Here is a 24,866-nt window from a genome sequence, read left to right on the forward strand (position 1 = left end):
TTTTACTCGGTTGTCTGCTGCCAGAAGTGACTGAACACTTGTACATCTTGTGGTACTATAACATTCCAAGGAGAAAATGCTTTAAAAATGAGTATTTATTCTTCCTGATTTAACGTCATCTGTGTGTGTCTTAGCAAAATCTGTTTCTGTTGGCTGGAGAGATAGCTCTGTTATTTAAAAAAGAAAAAAAATAGCCTAGCATGGTGGTGTGTGCACTTGTAATCCCATTGATGGGGAGGGGGAGACAGACAGACTCCTGGGGCTCGCTGCCTATTGGGCAAATCCTATGTGAGAGACCATGTCTGAGAAAAACAAGTGCATGACACTTGAGGAAAAACAGCTAAGGTTGTCCTCTGGCTTCCACACAGACGTGTGTATATCTGAACACATGTACCTGTATACATGTATACATACACATACATACACACACACAACGGGAGACACAGAGAGAGACAAGGAGAGAGAGAGAGAGAGAGAGAGAGAGAGATACAAACCTACAAGTCATATCACCAATGTTGCCTGCTCCTTACCCCTAGGTGGGTCTACAGAACCCTCTTTTACAAAACACCGCTTTAGAGTCTGCTGAGAGAGCTGTTATTTTCCCTGCATCTGCTCCTCTCCAGGCTGAATACTGGACCTCTCCCAGAGAGCCCTGACAAGGTGACAAGAAGGCACTGGAGTGACAGTGCATAAATGATCTCTCTGACTTAGGATGGAGTCTCACTGGCTGCCTGCTTTGTGTTTCGAGTGAGCTGGACACAGGACTCGTTCACAGCCTCTAGCCAGAAACAAACTATTATCAGTTAATGTCACAGCAGGGGCCTCTTGACCTAGCTTGGGGATGGTTAGTCAGCCCAACTGATACAAATTCTTAATTAGCCGCATGAATGAAGTGCTTGGAGGCATCATAGCACACCATTTCTACTGGCAGGTAGAGCACCACTGTCACCACCCAGATTACCCCATCTCTCCGAGCCCAGGCACACCTCCAGACCAGGTCCTCAGAGTTGCTCATGAGAGTATGAGCCCGTGCTACCTGGACTGGCTTGAGAGATATGCAGTGCTTTTTGTTCTGCCTAGAGCATGACATCATCAACAAAGCAACTCAGTTTCCTCAGGACACTGGGCACAGTCTGCCAGGAAGGGGCAGAGGGCCCTGTTGGCATCCCTGGGTGGCAGTGTCACAGATTGATCCTGCTATGAAAACGACTCCAGTGCTGGCAGCTCGCCAAGGTCTCAGAACATAATTGGACTTTTTTTTTTTTTTTTTTTTTTGCATGTTGCAAATGAAGACATCCAGGCTGGCACTTGTCATGTAGTTGGGAAATGGAAATGCACTTAGCAAATGGGCCTGCCAAGTGGTGGCCAGAGCCTGGATGCTTGATGCCTGGGATGCTGAGAGAATCATTAAGAAGTGATCAGGGAGGTCCTGCCATTGTGGAGAGAGCTTCATCCCCTGGGCCCCACAGACGGGCCCCCAGGCAGACCTGATTCTCTGCCTGTGGGTCCCTTGTCTCCACTCTCTCTCTTGCCATCAGCAGGCTTCCAGCGTGGGGTTGTTCCTAGAGCCAGCCCTGGTAGGGGAGGGGTATCCACAATGTGGTGCTCAAGCCTGGGAAGATGCTACTGTTCATTCAGCTGTCGGCATCTGTTTTGAGTTGGTGTCTCTGCTCAGGCCTGAACAGACGCTGCTAACGTCATCACCCTCCTCCTTTCCACAAAGCCACGAGCTCCACTGACATGATCTGTGGGACCAAGGATAGCTAGGCTTCTCCCTTAGTCTTTCTGCAACTCTCTAGTACTAAGGGATTGTGAAACGGTTCTCGTGCATGTTAGAAATTGGCCAAACTCTCCTTCTACTGGCAACCACAAATCAAAAGCAGGTAAGCCCACTTCTGCCCTTTGGAAGGATATTATCCATGGGGCTTCTCTGAGTAAACATACAGAGCAGTTGAGAACCATCTACTTGATAGCAGGGTTACCCTTCAGGGCGTGGGGGGAATAGAAAGTGAGAGTAGGAGAGAAATTTTACAAGTGCTGGTCCTAGGTAACTTTTGTATCACTTGGTGTTGGACAGCGGCATGTGGTAGTGGGCAGGAGCAGCCGTGGAGGCATCTTCTTTTGTTGTGGCTTTTGTGCAGGCCTTGGGTAAAAGGATCCTTAGCCTTGCAGGTGTTAAAGCTCACGTGCTGGTCTAAGATATTGAGATTCCTCAGCTCTCGGCTACAGCTAGCATTATGGTTTCCAGGCGATCTAGGTATTGTATTCATTGGCCTTTGATAACAGCAGGTGTTACAGCTCCCAGGCATGAGGTGTTGAGACTTTGGACCTTAAAAGCTTGACTGCTATAAAATTCTTCCAACACCAAGGCCCACAGTCTCTCTTCACTCTGCAGGCTTCTAACCGTCTGCTGTCAAGCAGCTGGCCATCCCGCCACTTATGCAGCTCAGCCTGCTGGTGGCTTAGCTGTGGCGGGCCCTGCTGCTCTCCTGCTTCTGCCTTCGCCATTGTTCTGCTCTCTCTGCTACTTCTTTTGCACGTTACCAGCTCAAACTGTAATAATAAAAAAAGTAATTAAGACAACAACAACAAAAAAAGGTAATTAAGAAAAGACTGCTCCAGAGAAGCTCTTCTCTGGACTTGATATAATAGCAGAAGAGGCAGCACGGGAGAATGTCCCCCAGATGGCTCACAAAGTGGGCTGAAGAGTCTGCTTAGGTAGCCAAAAAGGGTATTTGCATCAGTCACAACAATCGGTGCATGCAAACGCAGGCTAGTGTTTGCCCCCCAGTCACAGGCTAACCCCTCTAGTTCCAGTCCTTCTAGTCATCAGAAGTGCTCCCCTCCCAGCTTAGGTAGAAATAGCTGTAGAGTCATCTAGAGTTCATCCAGGCTTTTAACAGTTAAAAATTCCTGTAAGAAACTATTTCGAATAGCTCTGGCTAGGGCCACACCTCCGAGAGTGGTTTTTACAAGGTGTCTATGAAGTGTTCAGAGCAGCCAGTGCACACATAAGGGTACTCTGACTGACTGTTGGACTAATATTCCTTTTGCTCAAGATAGTCAGCGTTGCAAGAGGAAGTCCAATGGCTGTGGATGAAAAAGTTTAATTGCCCCTGTCCATGTCTCAACATCTTTATTTATAAGAAAGTGAATGTCAGAGTGTTTGCAAATTAAAGAATTCATCATATGTGTTGATAATAGGCTCAGTCAGTCAAGTGCTTGCCTTGTAAGGCCTGGGTTTGATCTCCAGAGTCCATGTGAAAAAAAAAAAAAAAAAAAACTGGGTATGGTGGCACACTTTAGTGATCCTAGCGTCGGAGATGGAAAACCAGGAGGGTCCCTGGGGCTCAGCCACCAGCCAGCCTCACTTGGTAAGCTGCAGGCCAGTGAGTGACATTATCTCAAAAGAAAAGATGGAATGGCACCTGAGATATCCTCTGACCTCCACATGTACGTGTATACACATGCACTTGCACCCCCCCCCACATGTGCACCTGCACACATGTGAGCACACACAAAGAGCTTACACTAATAGCGATTTTAACAGCACTTAATGCTTTCCTAATGCGTTGGGGTGAGGTGGGCCCCCCTTGTCTCAGCAGCACCATCAGTTTCGTGTATTTACTGCATCCCTATCGGTTGGTTCTAACATGTGTTGACTCTTAGGTGCGGAAATGCTCCCTTAGACCACCTGCCTTTGAACAGAATAACCACCATGCGGAAAAGGTTCAGGTGGGCATCCCTTTCTGTGATGTACTTGGGGAGTATGCAAGCAGATGGCAGGATGGCCCCACACTGGGAAACAGTTCAGCTTGAAGAGGGACTAAGTGTAGAGGAGGTGGCACATGTCAGGAGGGCACTGTAAGAACTGGGCGTTGGGTGGAATTCGTGTGTGATGTTCAGGCCCTGTTGGAGGATGGGAGTCAGGATGGCAGGAAATCAAGATTTAGAACCACAAAGGAAACAAGAGAACAGGCAGCTTAGATACCAAGGGGGTCATCCGTATCTTGCCTTGTTCCCATGTAATGAAGACAGCTTCATGTATGTCCTTTCTCAGGAATGGCCTTGGCCCTGTGAAAGAAGGAGAAGCCCAGTATGCTGTGGTCCACTGCACCGGTTACATTAAGGCTTGGCCTCCAGCAGGTGAGCAGAGCTGCTGATGTATTTCTAAGAAGGCGGATGCCTTCACCTCCAACTGTAATACTGGGTTAAAAGTGTTCTTGGAGAAAAACCAGGAAAGTAGTGTTGTTTTTCTTTGTGGTTAGAATGTCATTTTTGATGGTATAGAAAGCCCCACTATCTGAAATAGGTTTCCAAAATGGGGAATGAGTGGAGCCTTCGCATAATCAACCTCTGAAGAGATAGTGTGCAGATTTGAAATGATAGTTGTAACCATGTTCCCATAGATACGCATGTCAAAATCACAATGAGAGAACAGATGATAACAAGTATTGACAAGGAAAAGGAGACATGAAACCATCATATCTTGCTGGTGGGAGTGTGAAATAGCATAGCCACTTGGAAAAACTGTCTCAAAATGTTAAGCATGCAGTTGCTATATGACTTCACAATTTGACGCCTAGATATCAAGCCAAAAGAATTGAAGACCTAGGTCTACAAATAAATTTGAATACAAATGTTTATTCATAATAGACAGAGTTAAAACAACCTGACTATACACTATAGATGATAAAATGTCATGTACCCATACATAGTAAATATTGCTATGTCGCATAGTAATCCCACAAAGAAGAGAACACAGAGACTGTGGCCATAATACAGTTAAAGAATATACATCAATAGCCAGTCTAGTGCTTGGAATAAATAAAAATAGTTCATAGTGTGCTGGCCATTGGCAGGCAAATGGAAATAAGGAACTGTAAGATAACTTGATATTATGACATCGCCTCTACTGAGCAGTGAACTGTGGATTATGCTCACTGTGAATTGGACTTTTGTTTTGGGAGGGATTGTACAAGAGCCCTCTCTGGCCAGTGCAGGGATCTACAGTGATCCTTCCTTCACTGACTGTCCGACACTGCGTGCTTTATGGGTAGAGTGACGCTTTGCTGCTCTTTGCCCAGCAGATTGTACCTCTGACCTGGCGTGTTGGTTTTCATCCAACCCATAGGTTATCTGGAAGTAAGATAATTTCTCCATACTCTTTAAGGTTTTTCAAAGAATGAGTCTTCTATGTCCACAAGTATCATCAGCACCTTTCTGGAGTTCTGAAATGCACCAGATGATCATAACAGTAATGACTGTTGGTTGAATGTTTGCCGTGTCACACATGATTAGAACAACCACAACAGTGCTGTGGAACTGGCAGAGTCGAAGCGCCTGCAGTTCAAAACTCTGCAATCTCAACAGTCCACACTAACTTTTTGTGTATGTATACACAGATATTCACACACACACACACACACACACACACACACAACCTGTCAGTTGAAAAGATTTTTTTTCTACTTAAAGCATTATCTTGGTTTTTATTGGATTGCTATCACAAAATAGTATAGACTGGGTAATTTACAATGAAAAGAAATTTCTTTCTTACACTTATAAGGGTGGAGACTTCAGGGCTTAGGGGCTGCATTTGGCAAGGATCTTCTGGCTGTGTGTCAGATTATGGCAGAGGGTGTCATCTGGGGAGAGAACTGACACCAGGAACCTAGGAGCTTAAGTCTCTCTCCCTTTTATTTTATATATTTTTTTTGAGCCACCATGTTAGGAATCCAATGAAGGTCCTCTACATGAGCAGCCAATGCTCTTAATCACTGTACCATCTCTCCTGGCCCCTATGAGACATCATTCAAGTACAGGAAGTATAATTTATAAAACTATCAATGTGTTGTTTGCTAAAGGCCTGAGCCAGACTCAAGGGCAGAGATTCAGAAGGCATCCAGCCCTCAGCTTGGGAGATCCACTCACTCACGGTTCTGACAGTGCTACAGAACCAGTCAGACCCCAGGAGGACAAATAGTTCCCAGCAGCTGAAGTGTTAGGAGGAGCAGTGTAGCGCTAGTATGGGGCCTTTTGTAAATGGCATGGCTGCTCCTGTCTGCTGTTCTTCATGGGAGCATCAGATAGTGCTTGAGAAAGCAAGTTTGTAGTAGGAGATTGCCCAAAGAGATGAAATAAGAGCCAAAGACTGTGGCCCTTGGAGGGAGACAGGCAACGGTGTCTCCACTATCCAGTACATGATGGCCTGTGTGTGGCCATTGTGTAGCAAACCTCTCAGGGCTACAAGCCCCCAGGCCATTCTTCTAGGAGTGCTCAGGTAAATGGGGGAGACCGCATATGTAGGGGCGATAGAAAAGTATTATAAGGCAATCATCTTTGGGGATAGAAGAGTCCCTAAGCCAGCTCTGAGGTTAGGAGAGTTGCCCTGAAGAATGCCCATACCCAGGCTTCATCAGTACTCCAAAGCCGCCTTCTCGAGATCCATGCCAAGGGGATGCCTTGATTCCTACTAAATCTTTCTTTGCTTAAGTTAGTTTATCATTCTTACTATACCAGGCAAATTCCTCATCTGCTTCTGAACTCAATATTATGCTTTTCTGCCCCTTTATTGGGGCTCCAGGCCCATGATCTCACATGAGTAATATTATGAGTATGGTAAAACTCACTCAGCCTCTGTAGAGTGAGAAAAGAGGCTGTGGCCGAAGAAGCAGGCAGAGGTGGCATGGAGAGGATGAGTTCCCCTGGAGCTGCGTGTGTCTCAAGGCTGTTGGTGTTAGCTTGGGTGGGGGTGGGAAGACTTATTCTTCATCTTAAATACTGGTCCTTGAAACTGCCACTTAAGGAATGGTTGAAGGAGCCAGGGTGTTTCACTTAGAGAAAATGAGACATGATTGCTGTCTTCAAGTATTTGAGGGGGTGTCATAGGAAAGAGGAATTAGTCTCAGGATAGTTCCAGAAGGCACAACTTGGAGCAAAAGAGGAAAGTTACAGAAGAGACAAGTGAGCCAAGGGCATGAAAGGGCATTAAAAATGCAAGATAGACACATTAAGCTATGGGGGGGGGGGGGCAAAAAAACAAACAGTTTTCATGGTTAACCAGAACTGCATATTAAAACAATTTGATATCATTTTCTCTTACATCCTAATGGACCAAAGAGAGAAATGGCCAATGATGCACAGTGTTAGTAAAGAAAAGGCATGTTTTACAGTGCTGTTAGGAATGTGAATTAGTACAAAGCTTGAGTAGAATAACTGAGCGCTATGTATCAAACATTTGACAGTGTGCGACTCATGATACAGCACTCAGATTTGTGGAAATTTATTCTAACAAATTGACTAGAAATGTCTGTATATTGTGTGCTTTAGCGCAATTTAACAATTGTGAAAGTGCTAAATGAATCTAAATGTCACTGGTAGAGAATTGGCTAAAATTCAGTTGAATCTATATAAACTAGCACATTGGAGAGACACTAATGAGAAGATGTGCTATTCAAGGATGTTTGAGAACAGAATAAAGTGTGAAGAATTATTTTTAAATGGCTACCAGACACATACATCTTGATTTTTAAATTATAAATGAATAAAACATAGGTATATGTTAAAACTGGAATATTAATCACTTATTTCTGTGTATGGATTGTTGGAGCTTTTTCTTCTGTGTTCACGTCTGCATTTCCTCAAAGTTTTACCTGACTTTCATAATCAGAGAAAAGGATGTTTTGAGACATCAATCTGAAGTTTCAAAGGAGGTATCCAAGATGATCAGATTGCGTGGTTTACAGTGAGCTTGAATGTGTGTCATTGTCTTCCGTTTTGGTCTGCTCTTCCACTGGGTGTTTCTGTGAAAAGAGAGGTTCTGGAGAAGAAGGCCATCTTCCTGTATCATGACTCATGCACGCCTACAGGGGACTTAGCTGCCCCTGCTGCCTTGTTCTGTGGCTGCATTCTTAGCACATATAGCACTAATTCTGGCTTACTGCTGGCATCCTGCAAGGCCCAAGGGCATTTGTTGTGTTCATCTTCTCATCCTCATATATCATTCAGACTCAGCAAACATTATATTCATGAAGACTGGGTAGATGGGTGGCTGGGTGGGTGGATGGATGGGAGGATGAATGGATGGATAGATGGATGGATGCATGGATGCATGAGTAGAGGAGTGGGTAGATGGATGAGCGGATGGTGAAAAAAAGAAGGGCTCTTGTTAAAAAAAAAAAAAGAAAAAGAAAAATTGTGACTCTAGAGGGATGCACGTGTGAAGGAATTTCTTGCCAGAGTTTCTAAATTTATAGAATTCAGTTTTATGGAGCTCTTTTGAGACAGTTAAAGACAGTTGTGTGGCCTAGATGATTGGCTAAAATGAAGTCATGACTCTTTTACCCCTTCCTAAGGTCGTGGAATGGGGTACTAGATGAGCAAACAGCTCACTGTAAGGACTATTAGTTACAGTACTGACCCTGCTTGCTCACGTGCTCCAGCTGTGTAATCATAAACAATGACTAAGTTATGGAGAAGATTTATGACAGATAACTAAAGTCACTATAAATATCAAAAGCCAACCTCAAAAAAAGGTTAACAGCCAGGATGGACTTTGCAGTGCAATCCAGAGCTTTGTGGATGGATTCCTTGACAGCAACTCATAACACATGCACTTAGGCTAACAGTAGGTTAGCCTTGAATTCATGAATCTTCCTTGTTCCTGTCTGTCCATGGTATACAGACCTCAAAATAGATTCTGGTGTATTCTAGAAGCACTTTCTGTAATATAATAGCCTTCCTAATTAGCCTGACAGCATTTTACACTATACTGGTATTTGGAGTGGGACCAACAGGCAGTGAGTTCCTTTGTCCCATCATGTGGTTGTTTAGTTTGTCCAAAACCACTTATAACAGGATATATTCTGTACATTGGGGGTGTATTCAGAGTCTGAAGGACACTACATTTCCAGAAATGTGATTTATTTCCACCATCGCCACCCACCATCTTGCCTTTCATAGAGGATTCATCTTTGATCAGGGGTCATTTCTAAAGTGGAGGCTGGCTTACCACCTAAGAGTCCATGTAGAATGCCTGGTTACCTAGCAGAATGTCTGCACAAGAGAGGCAAGGTCTGACCCAGGGTAGAGAGTTTGACCCCCCAAGGCTGGTGATTCAGCCGCTGGGACAATCTAGATCTGGAAAGAGCTTGTGTTGGCACTAGGCACTTTCCTCGCTGATGAGGTGGGTGTCTTTTTCTCACTTCATTGCTGACTTTCAGTAAGCTGTAGCCACAGCATGCCACAGGCTTGAGGTTATTTCACAGTTCTGGCCAGAAGCCTCTGGGGTCAGACCAGTGCTCAAACTTCACCCAACAGCTTGGCTCTGCCATGAGCTCATCTCCAACAGCTCTGGGCTTCTGGCAGTTTGCTTGTTGAATGTTCTGTTTGGTTTTTTTACCATGTGAAAGTTTCCAAAAGTTGCTTGTTGGTATCAAGGCCACTAAGTCACCACCAATGGCTGTACCCCTGTGCTCTCCAGCCCTCAGCCATTCTTCCCTGCCCACATGTGGCATGCTCAGGATCTCTCCAGACATCAAAGCCACCATGCTAGCTTCTCAGATGGAGAATGATGGCCACAGGCTTCTGGTTTTTCATTCTCAGGCAGGATGAAATGACTCTTCTTGTTCCTTCCATAAATGTTTTCTGAGCTCCCACTACAGACCAGGTTCTTTGTGAGGTCCTGGGCATCTTGAGGTGCCTTCTTACCATGCTGAGAAGGGGACAAGTTGACTTCCAAGTCAATGCAAAGCCACAGGTCATAACCAAGGTACAAATAAATACAACTGCCGAGATGCATCAAGATAAGCTTGTCTGTCCTGCATGCCAGCCTGGCAGGCAGAGAAAGAGTAGCACTGAGATGAAGCATAAGGGCAAAGGAGAAGAACTTTGCTGGATAACAAATGTATTGCAAGCAAGGAAAATTATGTAGGCAGGAGAAATCTTAACGGTAGCTCCCTTCCTTGGGAAGAGACTGTCAAGAGTTGGCTCAGTGAAAAGCCCTTGACCTGTATTTAATTTTCACAAGACCTGTGATGAGGTGCAGATACTGTCATTTCTTCCTTTCTAGACACATAAAGACAGCATCATGAAGCAGTTAGCCTAGCACTAGTAAAGGAGTAAGGTCGGGCTGTACAGTCTTCCGTCTTGGGGATCACTGTTGTGATCAACCTTCTCCCTGAAGGAAAGGGATACTGTGACTGGGGATGTGGGTGAGACACAGATCTCAGGGATGCATTGCTAACCCCGAGAGCTTGGGCCCTTCCCTGCTTTCTGTGTGTAGGGTTTTGAAGAATGTTCTGTGAACTAGATCGGACTTTCTTGAAGGCAGAGTGAGGACTAGAAAATGGAGCTGAAGGAGGACGATGGCTGTGCTGATGTGGAGAAGTGAGGTAGCTAGGACAAAGCAGGTGACACGGGGCAGGGGTGGCAGTGGGCAAGGTCGACACAGGCAGGTGGGAAGACTACCACTCACACTCAGGAAGTCTGGTTGCAAAGTCTATGTGCTTACACACCATTATTAGACTTGACTGGCTTCTCTTACTCCACCACTAGTGTACAGATCACTTGGCGAGTTTGACTAGAATTTGGACTTCAGCTGTTTGGTCATTGTTATATTGTGACATCAATTTATGTGCCATTATCGTCTGTCTATCATCTGTCGTCTGTCAGATCTATCTCAAATCTGTCATCTGCCTGTCACATCTATCATCCATCTTTTCTATCATCTATCAAAACTGCTGTCTGTGTAGCTCCACACTCGTGTGAATATTGGAAACACTAATTAGACTCAGTGGTGGATTGTTATTTTTTTTAAAAAGGCTGGGCGTGGTGGTGCACACCTTTAATTCCAGGAATCAGGAGGCAGAGGCTGGTGGATCTCTGAGAGCCAGAGTGATACAGTGAGGTCCTGTCTCAAAAAGAAAAATTTAGTATGAAAAGAAAGATAAAAGAAGATGTGAAGGGGGGTGTGGAAGGGAGTCCAAGAGGAGTTCGGGGTGAATATAATCAAAATACTTCGTATACGTGTGTGAAGTTCTCAAAGAATAAAATACATTGTAAAAATTGTCATCTATCACCTATCATTCATCTGTCACCAGCCTATCTATCAAATCTATCACTGTCATCTCTATCATCTACTCATCTCTCAAACCTATTATCATCTATCAAAACCTTCACCTACCTTCTGTCGGCCGGGTACTACAAAGACCTCATTGGTTTTGTTGTCCACCCTCTCTTTCCCTACACCAGAACTCTGACATTATTTGACCCATTCCACCATGCCAAGATGAGTCTCCAAATAGTTTGCATCTGGAAGGGTGAGCAGGCACCACACTCCTGAGTCCTTCCTGTTTGAGGATTTTCCCACTGTCCTGTGCAGTTGCAAAGAGAATTCTCAAGGTCACAGGGTTTCTGTGGGGACATTTCCCTAGCATCTTCAGCAGTTAGCTTTTACCTTCTGATGTACAGTTGGCTAAGTCTGCCTTGTTTTTCCTTTCAGAATCTCCCCTTCGCCATTATAACACATGTCGATCATTTCCTGATGTCCTTGAACTCAAATTTTTGTTCAGATACTCTAGTGAGGTTGCTTTTGCTCATTTTAATGACTAGGCCAATTCAGCCTGTGCTGCAGGCATCAGAGTAGCCCCTGTGTCTCGGGGGCTCTGTTCAAGCCTCAAAACCCACGCCCATTTCCTGGGTCTACTTTGGCCCCCACTTAGAATTTTGTTCCTCATATAAATTTCTTTAGAATTTCTTGGTCTAATCTTTTATTCATGGCTACCATTTTGTTTTTTGTTTTTTAATGTGACAAGCGTGCTTTTCATCTAAACTGGGTCTTTACTGATTAAGTTGGTGTCTTTCTGCAAACATCGCATCCTCCAGATCCCCAGGGGATTGACTAGATTTCCCTGCCTCTTTCACAAAGCAAGTGGAAATGTTTGCTCTGGTTCCTTACCTTGATGTCCTCTTTTTCACATGCCTCTGGTTTCCATGGGGCTCACCATAGACAGGTTATTGTGCGGTGGTCCATTCTGACAGCTGAGAATTGTTCCATCATCCATTGCAAAGGCTAAGTATCCTTTACAAGGACAGAAGTGGGGTGTTTGGCTTTGCAGCCATCATAGGAACACCTGAACCAAGTTTCACTTGTGTGTTTCCAGGGCTGTGGCAGAGGTGGCAGGTTACAAGTCACCAATAGCCCCAGGGAGAATCTTAGAAATCTTTGGCCATGCAGTTTCCTAGGAGTCCCGAGCTCTTTCCTGGGACTTGCCCCTCTTCTGGGCTCATCTCAAGCCAAGCTTACTCTGAGCTTTTGACTGCTCTGATGCAGGTATTTACAGAGACTAAGCTATGTTGTATCTTTCCTCAATCCCATCTGGCCTGGTTCGAGCATCCCCAAATAACCCACCCTAGCTAACCTTCCCCAGGTTCCAGAACTGAGATATTCTTCTCCCCGTGTCAGGCCCCAGGAACGTTTCATTGTAATTTGGGAGGGACAGGCAGGTAGGTACAAAAGCACCGATTACACCCGTAGCTTCGCTTTGCAAAATGGAAAATCCACTTTAAAGATTACCAAGTAAGATCTCTGAAATACAAAATACCCGCAGGTCAACATTCTTTCAAAATATCTACCAACATAAAAGTCCCTAGACCACAACAAAAGGATTCCATACAATCCAGTGGGAAACTTCACGTTCTACATTTCTCTCCTGGCAAATGGTACTCGTTGACACGGTGCGGTGCAGTCTCTGAGAAGCCTACAGTGATGAAATCTCTTTATCTTTATTGAGACTGTTTCCCAAATGTGTTTTTGCAAAAGTAAATTTTTCCCTAAAATTTACAAATGGTCCTCAGGGAAGGCTTTGGCGGTGTGCCGTGAGCAAGTGCCCTGAATCGCTTACAGCCAGGAGACAGTTGTTCCCCTTCGCCCTTTTGTTTTTGTGAAATGTAAAAATATGTCTTAATTCACATGAGGAGGTGAAGGCCAAGGCCAAGCTCTTTCCAGAGAGACTGAAAAACAGCCCCGCTCTGCACGTGTCTGCGCTGGGTTCCTGTAGTCTTTGGTGAGGAATGAAGAAGCCTCCCTGGCCAGTGCAGACTTCCCTCCCCAACAGCAGTTTCCAGTTCCATCTCATTTGCATTGTTTATCCTCTCCAGATTTATTTCTGGCTGGCGGAAGGGAAGAGCCTATCCAAGGAGGGCGAGGTAATTTAATATGGGGTGAAATGAGCTTGTGAAGCTGATTAGGAAACCACTAAGACCTGTTAGAATAGCTGGAATTATCCTGTTCCTTTTAAAAAAAACACTTGGCAGTTCCTGCCAGGAAGCACTCCCTCCTGACTTCTTTCCACCCACTCTGGCACCTAGCGGTGGCCCTGTGGCCCCTCCTCCAGGCACTGCTCTGTCCCCCGTAACACTCACTGGTAAGCACATGGCAATTGGGATGAGCTGAGTCTGTTTTCCCCATCAGCTGGTGAACTCTGAAGAGTAAGAGCAGATTCTCCTTCCTCTGCAGCAGAGGGTCAGGTCCCTACCTGGTACTTGTACCTACAGGATGTCACAGCCAGAGAGCCTGGGGCAGCATCACAGGCCAGTGTGCCTCCTGTCCTGAGGCAGGATGGTCCCAAGTCCTTCTGAATCATAGTTGAGCCCTGCATCGAGGCAGAGATCAGCACAGGGAGCGCTGGCTCAGCCCCAGGATGACCCTATCTCCTCTGCCAGTGCGGAGGGTTGCATAGCTGAGGTGGTCCTGCTTGCATAAGAAAGTGGGCTAAACAAGTCATAGGGAGCAAGCCAGTAAGCAGCATTCCTCCAGGGCCTCTGTTTCAGTTCCTTACTCTAGGTTCCTGCCTTGGTTTCCCCTGATGATGGATGGCGACTTGCAGTTCAGGTCAACCCTTTCCTCCCCAGGTTGCCTTTGGTCATGGTGTTTATCACAACAAAAGCAAATATGATACGGTATGTCAACATATCATATCATATTTGACATAAATCGGACACTGATAGGTTGAGCCTCTCTGCCATGCACAATGTTGACGCTTCATGTACATTCCCTGACCAAATGCCAACAAAGGCACTATAGAAAAAGGGTACACATACCCACATCACGTGATAAGTGTGACACATAGCTTCCTGAACTTCAGGGAGCCACAGGCTTTTGCCATCAACAACAGAGTCGAGATTCTTGAGTCAGGATACCCCTGGTTACTCCAGAGCTAAAGCTCTTTAGTAATGGCCATTAAGCCATACACTGTCCATAGAGACATCCTCCTTCCAGCTATGTTAGTACCAAGCCCGATGGCCATTTTCCTTGAAGAATCCTTTCCTAAAGCCAGTTTGGGCCTTCAATGGGTTCATCATTAGGTCCCCCATAAGACCGTCTATGTCTCTAATATCCAAAGAGAATCCTGGCACCGTTGTTTTAAATATGGATATTTGTGCCATCACAAATGGAGAGTAACTTCACAAGGCTCACCTAATGAACTCTGATAATTATCTCCAGTGGATGTGGTTGCCAACCCTGTGTGCTCGGCCATAGATCACTTTCCAGAAGGTCTTTATGAGTGACCAGGAGGCTGCAGGGAGAGGCAGGGAGACACTGGCAGCATGTACTCTATAGCTCATTGCACCCACTTCACAGGAAGGCCTTGCTGTCACACACACACTTCTTCACAGTCACCTTCTTCTGATGAGCAGGTCACCATCTCAGATCCTGAGAGGCTATCACAGGAGCACTCACTAGCATCGTTTTCACAAATGTCACTAGAGGGTTGTGATACTGCTAACCTGTAGGAAGGAGCTTTGACATTTCAAAAAAAAAAAAAAAAAAAACGAAACATTCAAACATAGTCAAAGCTGTGCTATGCCAAGATGCACATGGCCATATGGTAGATGTCCAGAGCCAGGGCAAGAGGAGAGATTGGAAAGTGGATGCTGGGAAGTGTTTGAAACGAAAAGACACTGTTGAGCCTCGGTAATAAGGGAGTTGTCTTAAAGCAGCCCCAGAGTAGGAGAGCTTCAAAGCAGGTCACTGGAAAAATGAGGGGCCGCTGTTGGGGAGGGTTTTCATGATGAAGGAGGTACAATGGAATAGGAGAGATCACAGAACCTACAGGTCAACTGGCAAGGTTGGGGCCTTTCAGTAAGAAAAGCATCATTCCCAGGGCTGAACAGAAGGAGGTGGTCTTGGCATCAGCTGGTTTGGGAGAGGTGAGCAGGGCAGTGGAGGCCAGTCCTGCTTTACAAAGAAAGTTCGTGCCTTGGTGGTGAGAGAGGACAGCAGAATAGAACGTGGGGCCACCATAGAAGAGGAGGTGAGCAGAGCCTGATGTCCAGGGACTGTGAGTGCCCATGGAGCTAGAGCATCTAAGGAGAACACGGTGATGGGAGTTCTAGTGTCACCTTAGGCAGACGGGTGACAGGTGGACAGCTGCCGAGAAGCAGGAGTGAAGGGAACAGCTAGTGAAACTCATTGCACTCCTATGAGCATCCCACAAACAGTAGCAGAAACCCCTCAGCTTTCCTTGGGAAAGGACCACTGTGTTCCCAGCAGAAACCACATCACTCGTACTGGGATGATAATTCAAACTCAGTTACATGGTGGGCAGAAACTGGGAGGCCTCACGTTTCCCCCAATTTGCTTTCTTGATGGAGAGGCTGAGGTGTAGAGCAGGCAGCCATTGTACCCTCATTCTAGTGAACCCAACAGACTCCCCATGTCTGTTATTAAGATGGCCCTATGTTTACAGATCCCCATTTCCTGGAAATGAAGTTTTGCTTTTCAAGTCCAAATCTAACAGCTCATCTAACATACTCATCGGCAGCTGCCCAGTCTAGCCAGCGAGAGGTAGAGGTGCTTCTCTACCTCTCGGCTTCGTAGCCATGCATTTGAAGGGGAATGCTGTGACTCCGCTTAATGTTTGGGTTAAGCCTCTGCTGCCACGAGGCATGTCACCTCTCCCCTGCTAACCAAAGGGCAGGGTCCTAAGTCTGGATATAGCTATGCCACACCCATGTTTCTGTGTTGCTGGAGAACACAGGGCATCACTAGAAAACTTCCCAGGAGTGGGAAGCCTAAGGACCAAAGCATCATGGGTTGACCTTTTAAAAATCAAAATGTACATTTTTTTCTGCCTCAGCCTCCCAAGTGTTGAGGTTACAGGCTTGACCACCACCATACCCACTTTACTTTGTGTCTTTTTAGAAAATTATGAAAACGCAGAACATGTTCATTAATAAAAATTTGGAAGATACGGAAAACCATGCAAGACAGAGAAAAATCCACTCATAAGCCCATCGTAACTGTGTTTAAAGGTTTAAATTAACCAATAACAGTGCCCCTTTCTGCCCTGGACCTTTTGCTGAAAGTCAAGTGTCTTATCTTCTAGTATTTTTCTCTTTTTTAAAAAATGTAGTTTATATGGCTTCATTCTTTTACATGGCTGAATGACGTTTAATTAGTCATTCATTCTCCAGCGGGGAGCGTGACTCTCATCTCCAGTTTTGGAGTCTGGTGGGGCTTGTGAAGTCTACATACTACAGGGGATTATCTGTTCGTGAATTCTAGCGTTTCTGAAGGTTAGTGTGGTGATATTGTGTTTCCCAAAATACTGTGTACCCTAATAAACTTATCTGGGGTCAGAGAACAGAACAGCCACTAGATATAGAGGCCAGAAAATGGTGGCACACATGCCTTTAATCCTAGCATTCCAGAGGCAGAGATCCATCTGGATCTCTGTGAGTTCAAAGCCACTCTGGAAACAGCTAGGCATGGTAACAAGAACCTTTAATCCCAGGAAGTGATGGCAGGAAGCAGAAAGGTATTTAAGCCGTGAGGACGAGGAACAAGAGTCTGGTTAAGCTTTTAGGCTTTTAGCAGCAGTTCAGCTGAGACCCATTTAGATGAGGAGACAGAGACTTCCAGTTTGAGGAAAAAGGATCAGCTGAGGAACTGGCAAGGTGAGGTAGCTGTGGCTTGTTCTGCTTCTCTGATCTTCCAGCGTTCACCCCAAGACCTGGCTCCAGGTTTGTTTTTATTAATAAGACCTTCTAACAATCTGTGCTACAGGTTAGTCCCAGAAGTAGTGCAAACATGATAATTTAAGTTGACAGAGCTACCACCAAAGTACCCTGCAGAGGAGGATCAGAGTGTCCCCTCCCCACCTCCCAACATCTCTAGAAGTTTCCATCGTCCTGTAAGCTATGTCAGTGTGATATTTGGAACTCGGAAGAGATGTGACATTTTTTAATCAAATCTTCTTTAGTGTGAAATTTCATGTCCTTTGGGGACACACAACGTTGTGGGTATTTAACTCTGAATTGCTTGTTCATAGCATGCGCTCTTTTTTTTCCAGGATGATTATGCCTTTCCTGTTTTCTCCTTGGAGGTCTTGATACACTTGTGTCCTGGTGGCTACTGTGTTGCTAACACAGCCGTCTTACCCCAGTTTACCTTTGACGCTCCTTTACCCGGTTTTCCAGCCCACAGAACGGTCTGTCTGCCTAAGCACCAAACTGTGCCTGTGCCTTTCTTCTTTGGGGCTCCCAGACCTTGCAACTCAAAGATGCCCTCGGGCTTCTCCAAGGATAAAGAGTTTTAACGTCTAGGGTGGGGGATGCTGCGCTGTTGGTTTCTTTGTTTCTTTTTTGACTCCCCACAAAGATTCTCTGGCAGCTGACTCTTTCTTTCTCTTTGCATGTGTTACCTTTCTGCTGACCTGATCCAATCACAAACCATCACTTCATCTTGTATGACCTGTAAAGGCAAACTGTAGCGCCTGCCAGTATTGTGTATAAAAGAGTGGGAAAGCAGTGTGGGTTGGCTTGAGACTGAACGGCCTTTGGCTCCAGTGAGGGCCCAGCAGATGTCTGCTGAGCCTGTACCAGGATGTGTTCTCCTTAGCTGGGACTGCCAGGCTGCCATTCCCAGTGGATATAGGCTGACTCTAACAGGAGAGGCCTTCTATCAACAGGGGTGCCCAGAGCCTTCAGCTGCTGGCTAGAAAGATAAACGGTAACTACACCAGGCCCCTCACTGTATTATACTATCCCTCTTTTCCCCCAGCCCGGTGCCACCTGCAGCCATAAGAGCCCTTCCTGCAGTCTCCGCTGATCTCAAGTATATAACCTGATACTGATGAACCTGTGAAGCCCCGCCCTATTCTGCCAGCCACTGGGTTTGCCTGGACTGGCTCACTTTGCACTTGTCATTACAACAGTTTTTACATCTGTTTGTCTGTCTTCTTTTGGGTTCTCCAAAGGGACATGACTGTAATAGTAACACACGCATCACCAGCATGGAGCTCAGCACATAGTGGAACTTGGGGGTAATAATGCCTGGGAAACCCTCTGAGTTTGTTGGTCAAGGGAATCCAAGGGACTCCCTAAAATAAATAGGCTATTGTCCTTGTTTGCCTCCCAGGCTGTGAAGGTATGACCCTATTGCTGAAGTCACAGGACTTGGAAGAGTACAGCTGGAACGGACCTGAAAGTCTCCTCTGAGAAGCGATTCAAAGTCCTAAAGCCACAGCCATGACCAGCACAGGAAGATATACCCGAGGGTGCAATGGTGACATTTAGATTTGGAGAGTAGTAGACAACCACCTAATTGGATATAAGGCCCACTCAGTAGGAGGGAAAGCATGGCTGGAACCATAAATCTTGCCAACTCCCTGTGACTGATGAGGTCATGGACCCTAGAGGAGAACCTACTACTGCCATGTTCCTGAACCAGTATAATTCTCAACTTCATTCTGCATATCTGTCTTTAGATTCGTAGATAAACTTATCTCTCACCCCTAATCAAAGACGCTTTTTTGCCAGCAGGCAAAGAACCATCACAGAAATCCGAAAATGGTCAACATGCAGAAAACAATTGACTGCTGGTTCCCATCTCTGATGGGTGCATCTACAAAACAACCCTCATACCTAAGGCCCAGGGAACACTACAGACAAATGGGGGTGGAAAGATCGTAAGAACCAAAGGACTACGATGTCTGCTGTGAGATAGTGTCTTTTATCTATGACAGAGTTGCACTCGTGAAATCTTTTTTTTTTCCAATGAACACTCACTTATTAAGCCCACACATGGTAAGGGTAGAGCTTGGAAATGCCTATCCTAGCCATGGATGATGCACAACAATCCTCACCGAGGACCATGTCCTCACTCCTTCTTCTCTGCTGGGAATATCTCAAATTTACATCATTTTCTGCAGTTACACAATTTATCCAGAAGGGTAGTGGTAAGTTTGTTCCAAAGTTGGAGTCCCTTCTCAGAAAGTGGGAGAAAGTGCAATGATTGTCTCAGCTAGTGGGAAATTTGCTTTGTTTTTCTTTCACACCCATGAAATCTTAATAATATGGTTGCCTAAACAAGACAGTCACAGTGATAACACCAGATGACATCCCAACATGGATGAGGGAATAAGTTTAACAAGTGTAAAAAGTACAAGCATATATGGGGAACATTTTGAACCATTCTGAAAAACATAGAAAGAGGATAAAATATGTGATTAAAAAAAAAAAAACCTTATCCTGTGCCTTGGGAGGGTGAATCAATATTTCGAAGACATCATTTCTCCTGAAAGAAGAAAATTAGAAATTTAATCAGGCCTATTAACAATGTCATCAAACTATTTTATGAAGTTAAGTAAGTTGATACTAAGTTTCATGTGGAAAAAACACATTTAAAAGTAGCCAAGACAACCCTACCGGAAGCCCTAGAAGACATTAGAACACACAGGGGTGCCGCTTAGGTTCGGGGAGTGTGGCACTGGGGCTGGGATGGATTGGTGACTGGTGGAGTAGGAAGGAAAGTCCGTAATTAGACCCAAGCATACGTGGGGACTTGTTCCGGGATCAAAGTGGTATCTCAGATCACTGTACTTTCAACACATATCAGTGGGATAACTGAAGAGTCGCATATTTGAAGAAAACACGGATATGTATCTCATATCCTACACAGGAGTAATTGAGCATCTGAGACATTTAAATGTAAAATTCGAGGCCAGGAAAGCACCAGCGAGAAACAAGGGGGAGTCATTTTAATCTCTGCATGACAAATCACTTTCTAACTGTGGCTCGGACTCATCATCGTAAGCAAAATTAGAAGACAAAGGACCATGTGGGAGAATATATGTATAGCATCCTTCTTTGCAGAGACAACTCTTTAAAAGTGAGACCCTTGCATGATAGTGCACAGCTATAATCCTATCTCCTGGGAGGTGAAGACAGAAGGGTAAGGAGTTCAAGGTCATTCTTGGCTACAAACAAAGTTTAAAGTCATCCTGGGATGTAGAAAACCTGTCTCGAGAACAACAGTGGAAAACAGGTAGCCAAAATCCCAACAGAACAATGAGGAAGAACCTGAACAGATAATTCATTAAAACTCAAAACGCAAAAGCAGTTCTAAACATAAAGTGATACTCAAACATAACTATAATTACTGAAATGCAAATTAAGACATCTATTCTCACCTGTCAAACTGACAAAAACCTGACAGCGCGTTCTGTTAGCCAAGAAATAGAGAAACAGACTTTCAGACATCAGTGGCTGGAATGCAAACTGGTACAGCCCATCTGGAGGGAGTTTTATCAAAGCAGAAAGTATATCTATATTTGACCCAGCAATACCATATCTAGAGAACTGCTACCCTGCAGGAGCAACTCCAGTGATTAAAAAATAACACGTGCTAGAATGCCCATTGCATCTAACTGCACAGCACCGAAAACACCTCGCGGTTCACACATGAGAGATGGTTGGATAAACCTGGCACATCAGCACAACTAAGTGCTTTGTAGTTCTGAAAAGGAACTGGGGAAGAGCTAGCTCTGTGAACAAATCTGGCGGGTTTCCGAGATGTATTTTGTGTATCTGTATACATGTATGTTCATGTATATTCAGGTACATGTTTGTGTGCATGCGTGTAAGCACATGTATGTGGGGGCCAAAGGGCAACCTCAGGTGCTGTTCCTTGGGTGTCATTCACCTTGTTTGTATGTTTGTTTGTGAGAGTATCTCAGTGGTCTGGAACTCGCCACGTAACCTAAGCTGGCTTGTTGGCAAGCCCCAGGGGGTCTGCTCAGCTGTGCCTCTTCAGTGCTGGGATTGCAAGGGTGCACCAGCAGATGTGGGGGGGCATATAGTTTTAATCTCCACATTGAAGGAAGATCTCTGTAAATTTGAGGCCAGCCTGGTTTACATGGCAAGCTTCAGGACAGCCAAGGCTGCCTGGTGAGACCTGGCTTCCAGCAAACGAACAAAAGCCACCACCAACAAAAAACAACCAACAAGTGTGCACCACCTCTGATGGTCTTTGATTCCTTGTCAACAGGAAAGTGAACTGTTTGGATGATCGACACGACCTGCTTAGTTTTCCTGTCGGTGCTTCACTCTAACGGTTGCAGGGAAATTGTGCGTACGTAGAGATGAATGACTTGCATCTACCTTCCTTCGCTTCCTCTGTGTCATCCACAGATGCAGATGGTGATGTATCCTGGAATCGTCAGACACTGTCAGGCAGGGAGGAGCAGGAAATATTGTGGGGCTGCTGAGCGCGCTCTGGCTAGCTTCCCAGCTCTGAGTGACAGCACTGGATCTGTATTTGCAGTTGCATGAATGAAATCGTGGCTGCTTTCCCCACTTAGCCAGTAACTTTGGGCATGTTGATGACGCTGGTATGTCTCATTTCAGGAATGACCATACCCGAAGAAGACGCTGATGTAGGACAAGGCAGCAAATACTGCCTTGTAGCAATCGGGAGGCTCCAGGTAAGCAAAAAGCCTGTCCTTTTCATCTTCGATGAGTGCCCGTGACTGTGCGGGACAAGAGATTGAATTTGGACGCTCCTTTATTTGGAACTCCTGTGTGCTCAGTATTTGTGGGGTTATATGTCTCACTCTGGGTCAAGGATAAGGCTAATCCTGAAGGTTAAAAAAGAGGGTACCGTGAGGGATACTCCACAGAGGCCTTGCTGTACTGAGGGTCAATAGACCTCTCTCACACCTACATATTACTGCAGAGATGAGTTCTTCCTGAAGTCACATCCTTGCTAACAACCTTTCAAGTCTCCCATGGGCTTTGTGGGACAAAGTCCAAACTCATCATTCCGGCTTCCTCTCCTTCCCTTCTTCCCATCTCACCACATCCTCTTTCCAAACCACATTATTCCCTTCTCATGACGCCACCACACGGTTCCCCACCTCTGTGGGTATTTTCAAGCTGTTGCTTCTACCTTGTGTCTCTTAGTTGCCATTCTGCTTTCAAAATTCCTTCTGTGTGCTCCCTACTGTCTCATCCCTTGAGACCTAACTAAATGCCAATGTCCTTAGTTAACACTGGATGTTGCTTCGCACTGTGTTCTCTCATAACACCGAGTTCTCACCTCAACTTCATCTGCACACTGTTTTCTGTGGTTGGCTGAGGGTACGCTTGTGCCTGACAAAGTCCTCTGGGGCAGGGACCCTACCCTGTCAAAAGTAAGTTTACTTGAAGCTGGAGAGATGGCTCAGTGTTAAGAGAATTGACTGCTCTTTCAGAGGACCTAGGTTCAATTCCCAGCAGCCACATGACAGCTCACAACTGTCTGCAGCTCCAACTCCAGGGGGCATTGATGCCCTCTTCTGGCCTCCTCAGGCACCGAGCACACAGGTGGTACCCAGACATACTTGCGGGCAAAACATTCATACACGTTAAGTAAATGAATAAAACTGTACATTTTTAAATTTACTTGATGTCTGATATACAGTAGCTACTCAGTCAACTGGTTTATTCATTCTTCCGTTGACACTTAGGGTGTTTTCCAAACTGATGAAGGGAGGCATAGTTGACATAATACAGAATGCTCATGTTTCACATCCTTAGTCTCCTGAGTCTGACCATTTTCAACAAATGAATAAGCAGTTCGTTCAAATAAAACAAACATTGAATCTTCACTGGGGTGTAAAATAAGAATAGTTGGGTCCAGAAATACATACTTTTTGGGTCTCTGCACCAGTTATAGAGAGGAAGATGGGAGACAGAGAAAGTAGCAGCATGTACTGAGCACCAGCCATTCGTCAGCAAAGCAGGTAGTATCTCTTTTAGCAGCATGTAGTGAGCACCAGCCATTCGTCAGCAAAGCAGGCAGTATCTCTTTTGGCATCACAGTTATAAATTGTTGTAATTATTCATTATTCCCGCTGACTAACAAGGAAACAAATGCTCAGAAATGTGAAGGAAGTGGACAAGCATTAATTAAATCCCCCCACTCATCTTTCCAGTGACACAGAAGGATGTGTGAACTTGAAGCTATGTGGATTCTTACCAGGTTCTCATCTGCATCTTTATCAACCCTCCGTTCCAGGTGACCAGTTCTCCTGTGTGCATGGACATGAGTGGCATGTCAGTGCCCACGGAGTTCCTGTCCCGGCATAACTCTGATGGAATCATCACATTTGTGGACCCAAGATGCATCAGTGTGATTGGCTACCAGCCCCAGGTCAGTGGCTAGCCCTGAGCTCCCAAAAGCTGGTGAAAGATTTAACTTCACTCAAAATGTGTTTATCTTACTTGTTCAAGGTTCAGCACAATGACATCTTGGAGAAATCATGTATGAGTCTAGATTCCCTGTTTGTCTAGACTGACACCCTTCCCAAGTGAAACTGTTCGTCATAAGACAGCACCACTTTAAGTGGACTCCTTGTCTTTTGTCCTAACCTTTCTGTAGCTCTCACTGTGTTTTCACAAAGGAGGGGGAGTTGAGATCAGTTTATTTTAAATTATAAAGCTTATCTGTGTCTCACATCTGTCAAGATGCCCAAAGGATGTTGCTTAATCTTTTGGGGAAACCTTTCTACTTGGGACATATTTCTGGTCTTTACTCCAGATTCTTCCTGAAAAATCGGTGGCATGAGCCACTCAGGTAAAGCCAAGAAACCACAACCACATGTATCGAGCTGTGTCCCAAACCTAAGGATCTCTACCTAGAGGAGACACTTAAGGGACAAGTGTGGGGAGTATGGAGATGTTACCAAATGAGTGTTGATTTCTTAGGCATGATCACATTTTGGTTTTGTAGTATGCTGGCATTTATTATATTAATGCTAAAAGGCCTTGTGGAGAAGTGTTATAGGATCTACAAGTTATTGTCAAGTGATCTAGATAAAACACACACACATACACACACACACTCCCATCTCCATTTGTGTGTGGACATCTATGAAGAAAAAAGAAAGAAAATATTGGTAACATATTGACAATTGAATCAATGTAATGGATATGCAAGTGTTTATTATATATCATTTACCTTTTCTATAGAGATTTTTAAAATAAGAAAATCATTTTAAAAAAGGGGCTCTTTGTTCTAAGGAACAGACTTTGGGAAGCTTTGGGATGTGGTAACATGAGTTATTTTAATTGCATGTGTATTTTTTTATTTACTTAACTTTTTATCCAGGCTAGAATCAGGCCTGTGTGTAGATTTTAGAACTAGGAACAGTCCCAACCAGAAACATTAGAGACTTTCTATAATTCTGAAGCTAGATTCGTGCAAACTGTGACCTCTCCGATAGACTAAGGTAAACGCCGATGACTCCTGACAGCAGTGCATTTCTGGACAGACCTGTGCATTCCACAGCAGCTTCCCCTGAGTGTCCGCGTGCTCCTGGGGCATAGGAACTGCCCCTGGCTGCTGAGTCAGCTCACTTTAAGCATCATGTGCTGATGCAGGTTCTCATCATTGAGTTAGGTCACATCTAACGCTGTTTAAGACACTTCCTAGCACATGCTTGAAATTGCCCTTTGATGGGTTTTTTATATTCTGCTCCCATTCACTGTAAAACACCCGAGTTACAGATGAAGGCTGAATCTTTCAAATAACACATAGA

The 24,866-nt window shown here is 45.0% G+C and overlaps 1 protein-coding gene across 7 annotated transcripts in view; it reads left to right on the forward strand.

Annotated features, from left to right (window-relative positions):
• Arnt2 (aryl hydrocarbon receptor nuclear translocator 2) overlaps window positions 1-24,866 on the forward strand; it is a 161,912-nt gene that overhangs the window by 100,951 nt on the left and 36,095 nt on the right. For all 7 annotated transcript variants that reach the window (XM_052713842.1, XM_052713846.1, XM_052713844.1 and 4 more), the window contains 4 exons: window positions 3,670-3,735; window positions 4,061-4,146; window positions 21,694-21,770; window positions 23,345-23,479. In XM_052713842.1, the coding sequence (XP_052569802.1) occupies window positions 3,670-3,735; window positions 4,061-4,146; window positions 21,694-21,770; window positions 23,345-23,479 (364 nt within the window). The remainder of the gene's footprint in view (window positions 1-3,669; window positions 3,736-4,060; window positions 4,147-21,693; window positions 21,771-23,344; window positions 23,480-24,866) is intronic.

Source organism: Peromyscus californicus, unplaced genomic scaffold, assembly GCF_007827085.1.
Source record: "Peromyscus californicus insignis strain IS unplaced genomic scaffold, ASM782708v3 Scaffold_4__1_contigs__length_199733344, whole genome shotgun sequence".
Taxonomy (NCBI): domain Eukaryota; kingdom Metazoa; phylum Chordata; class Mammalia; order Rodentia; family Cricetidae; genus Peromyscus; species Peromyscus californicus.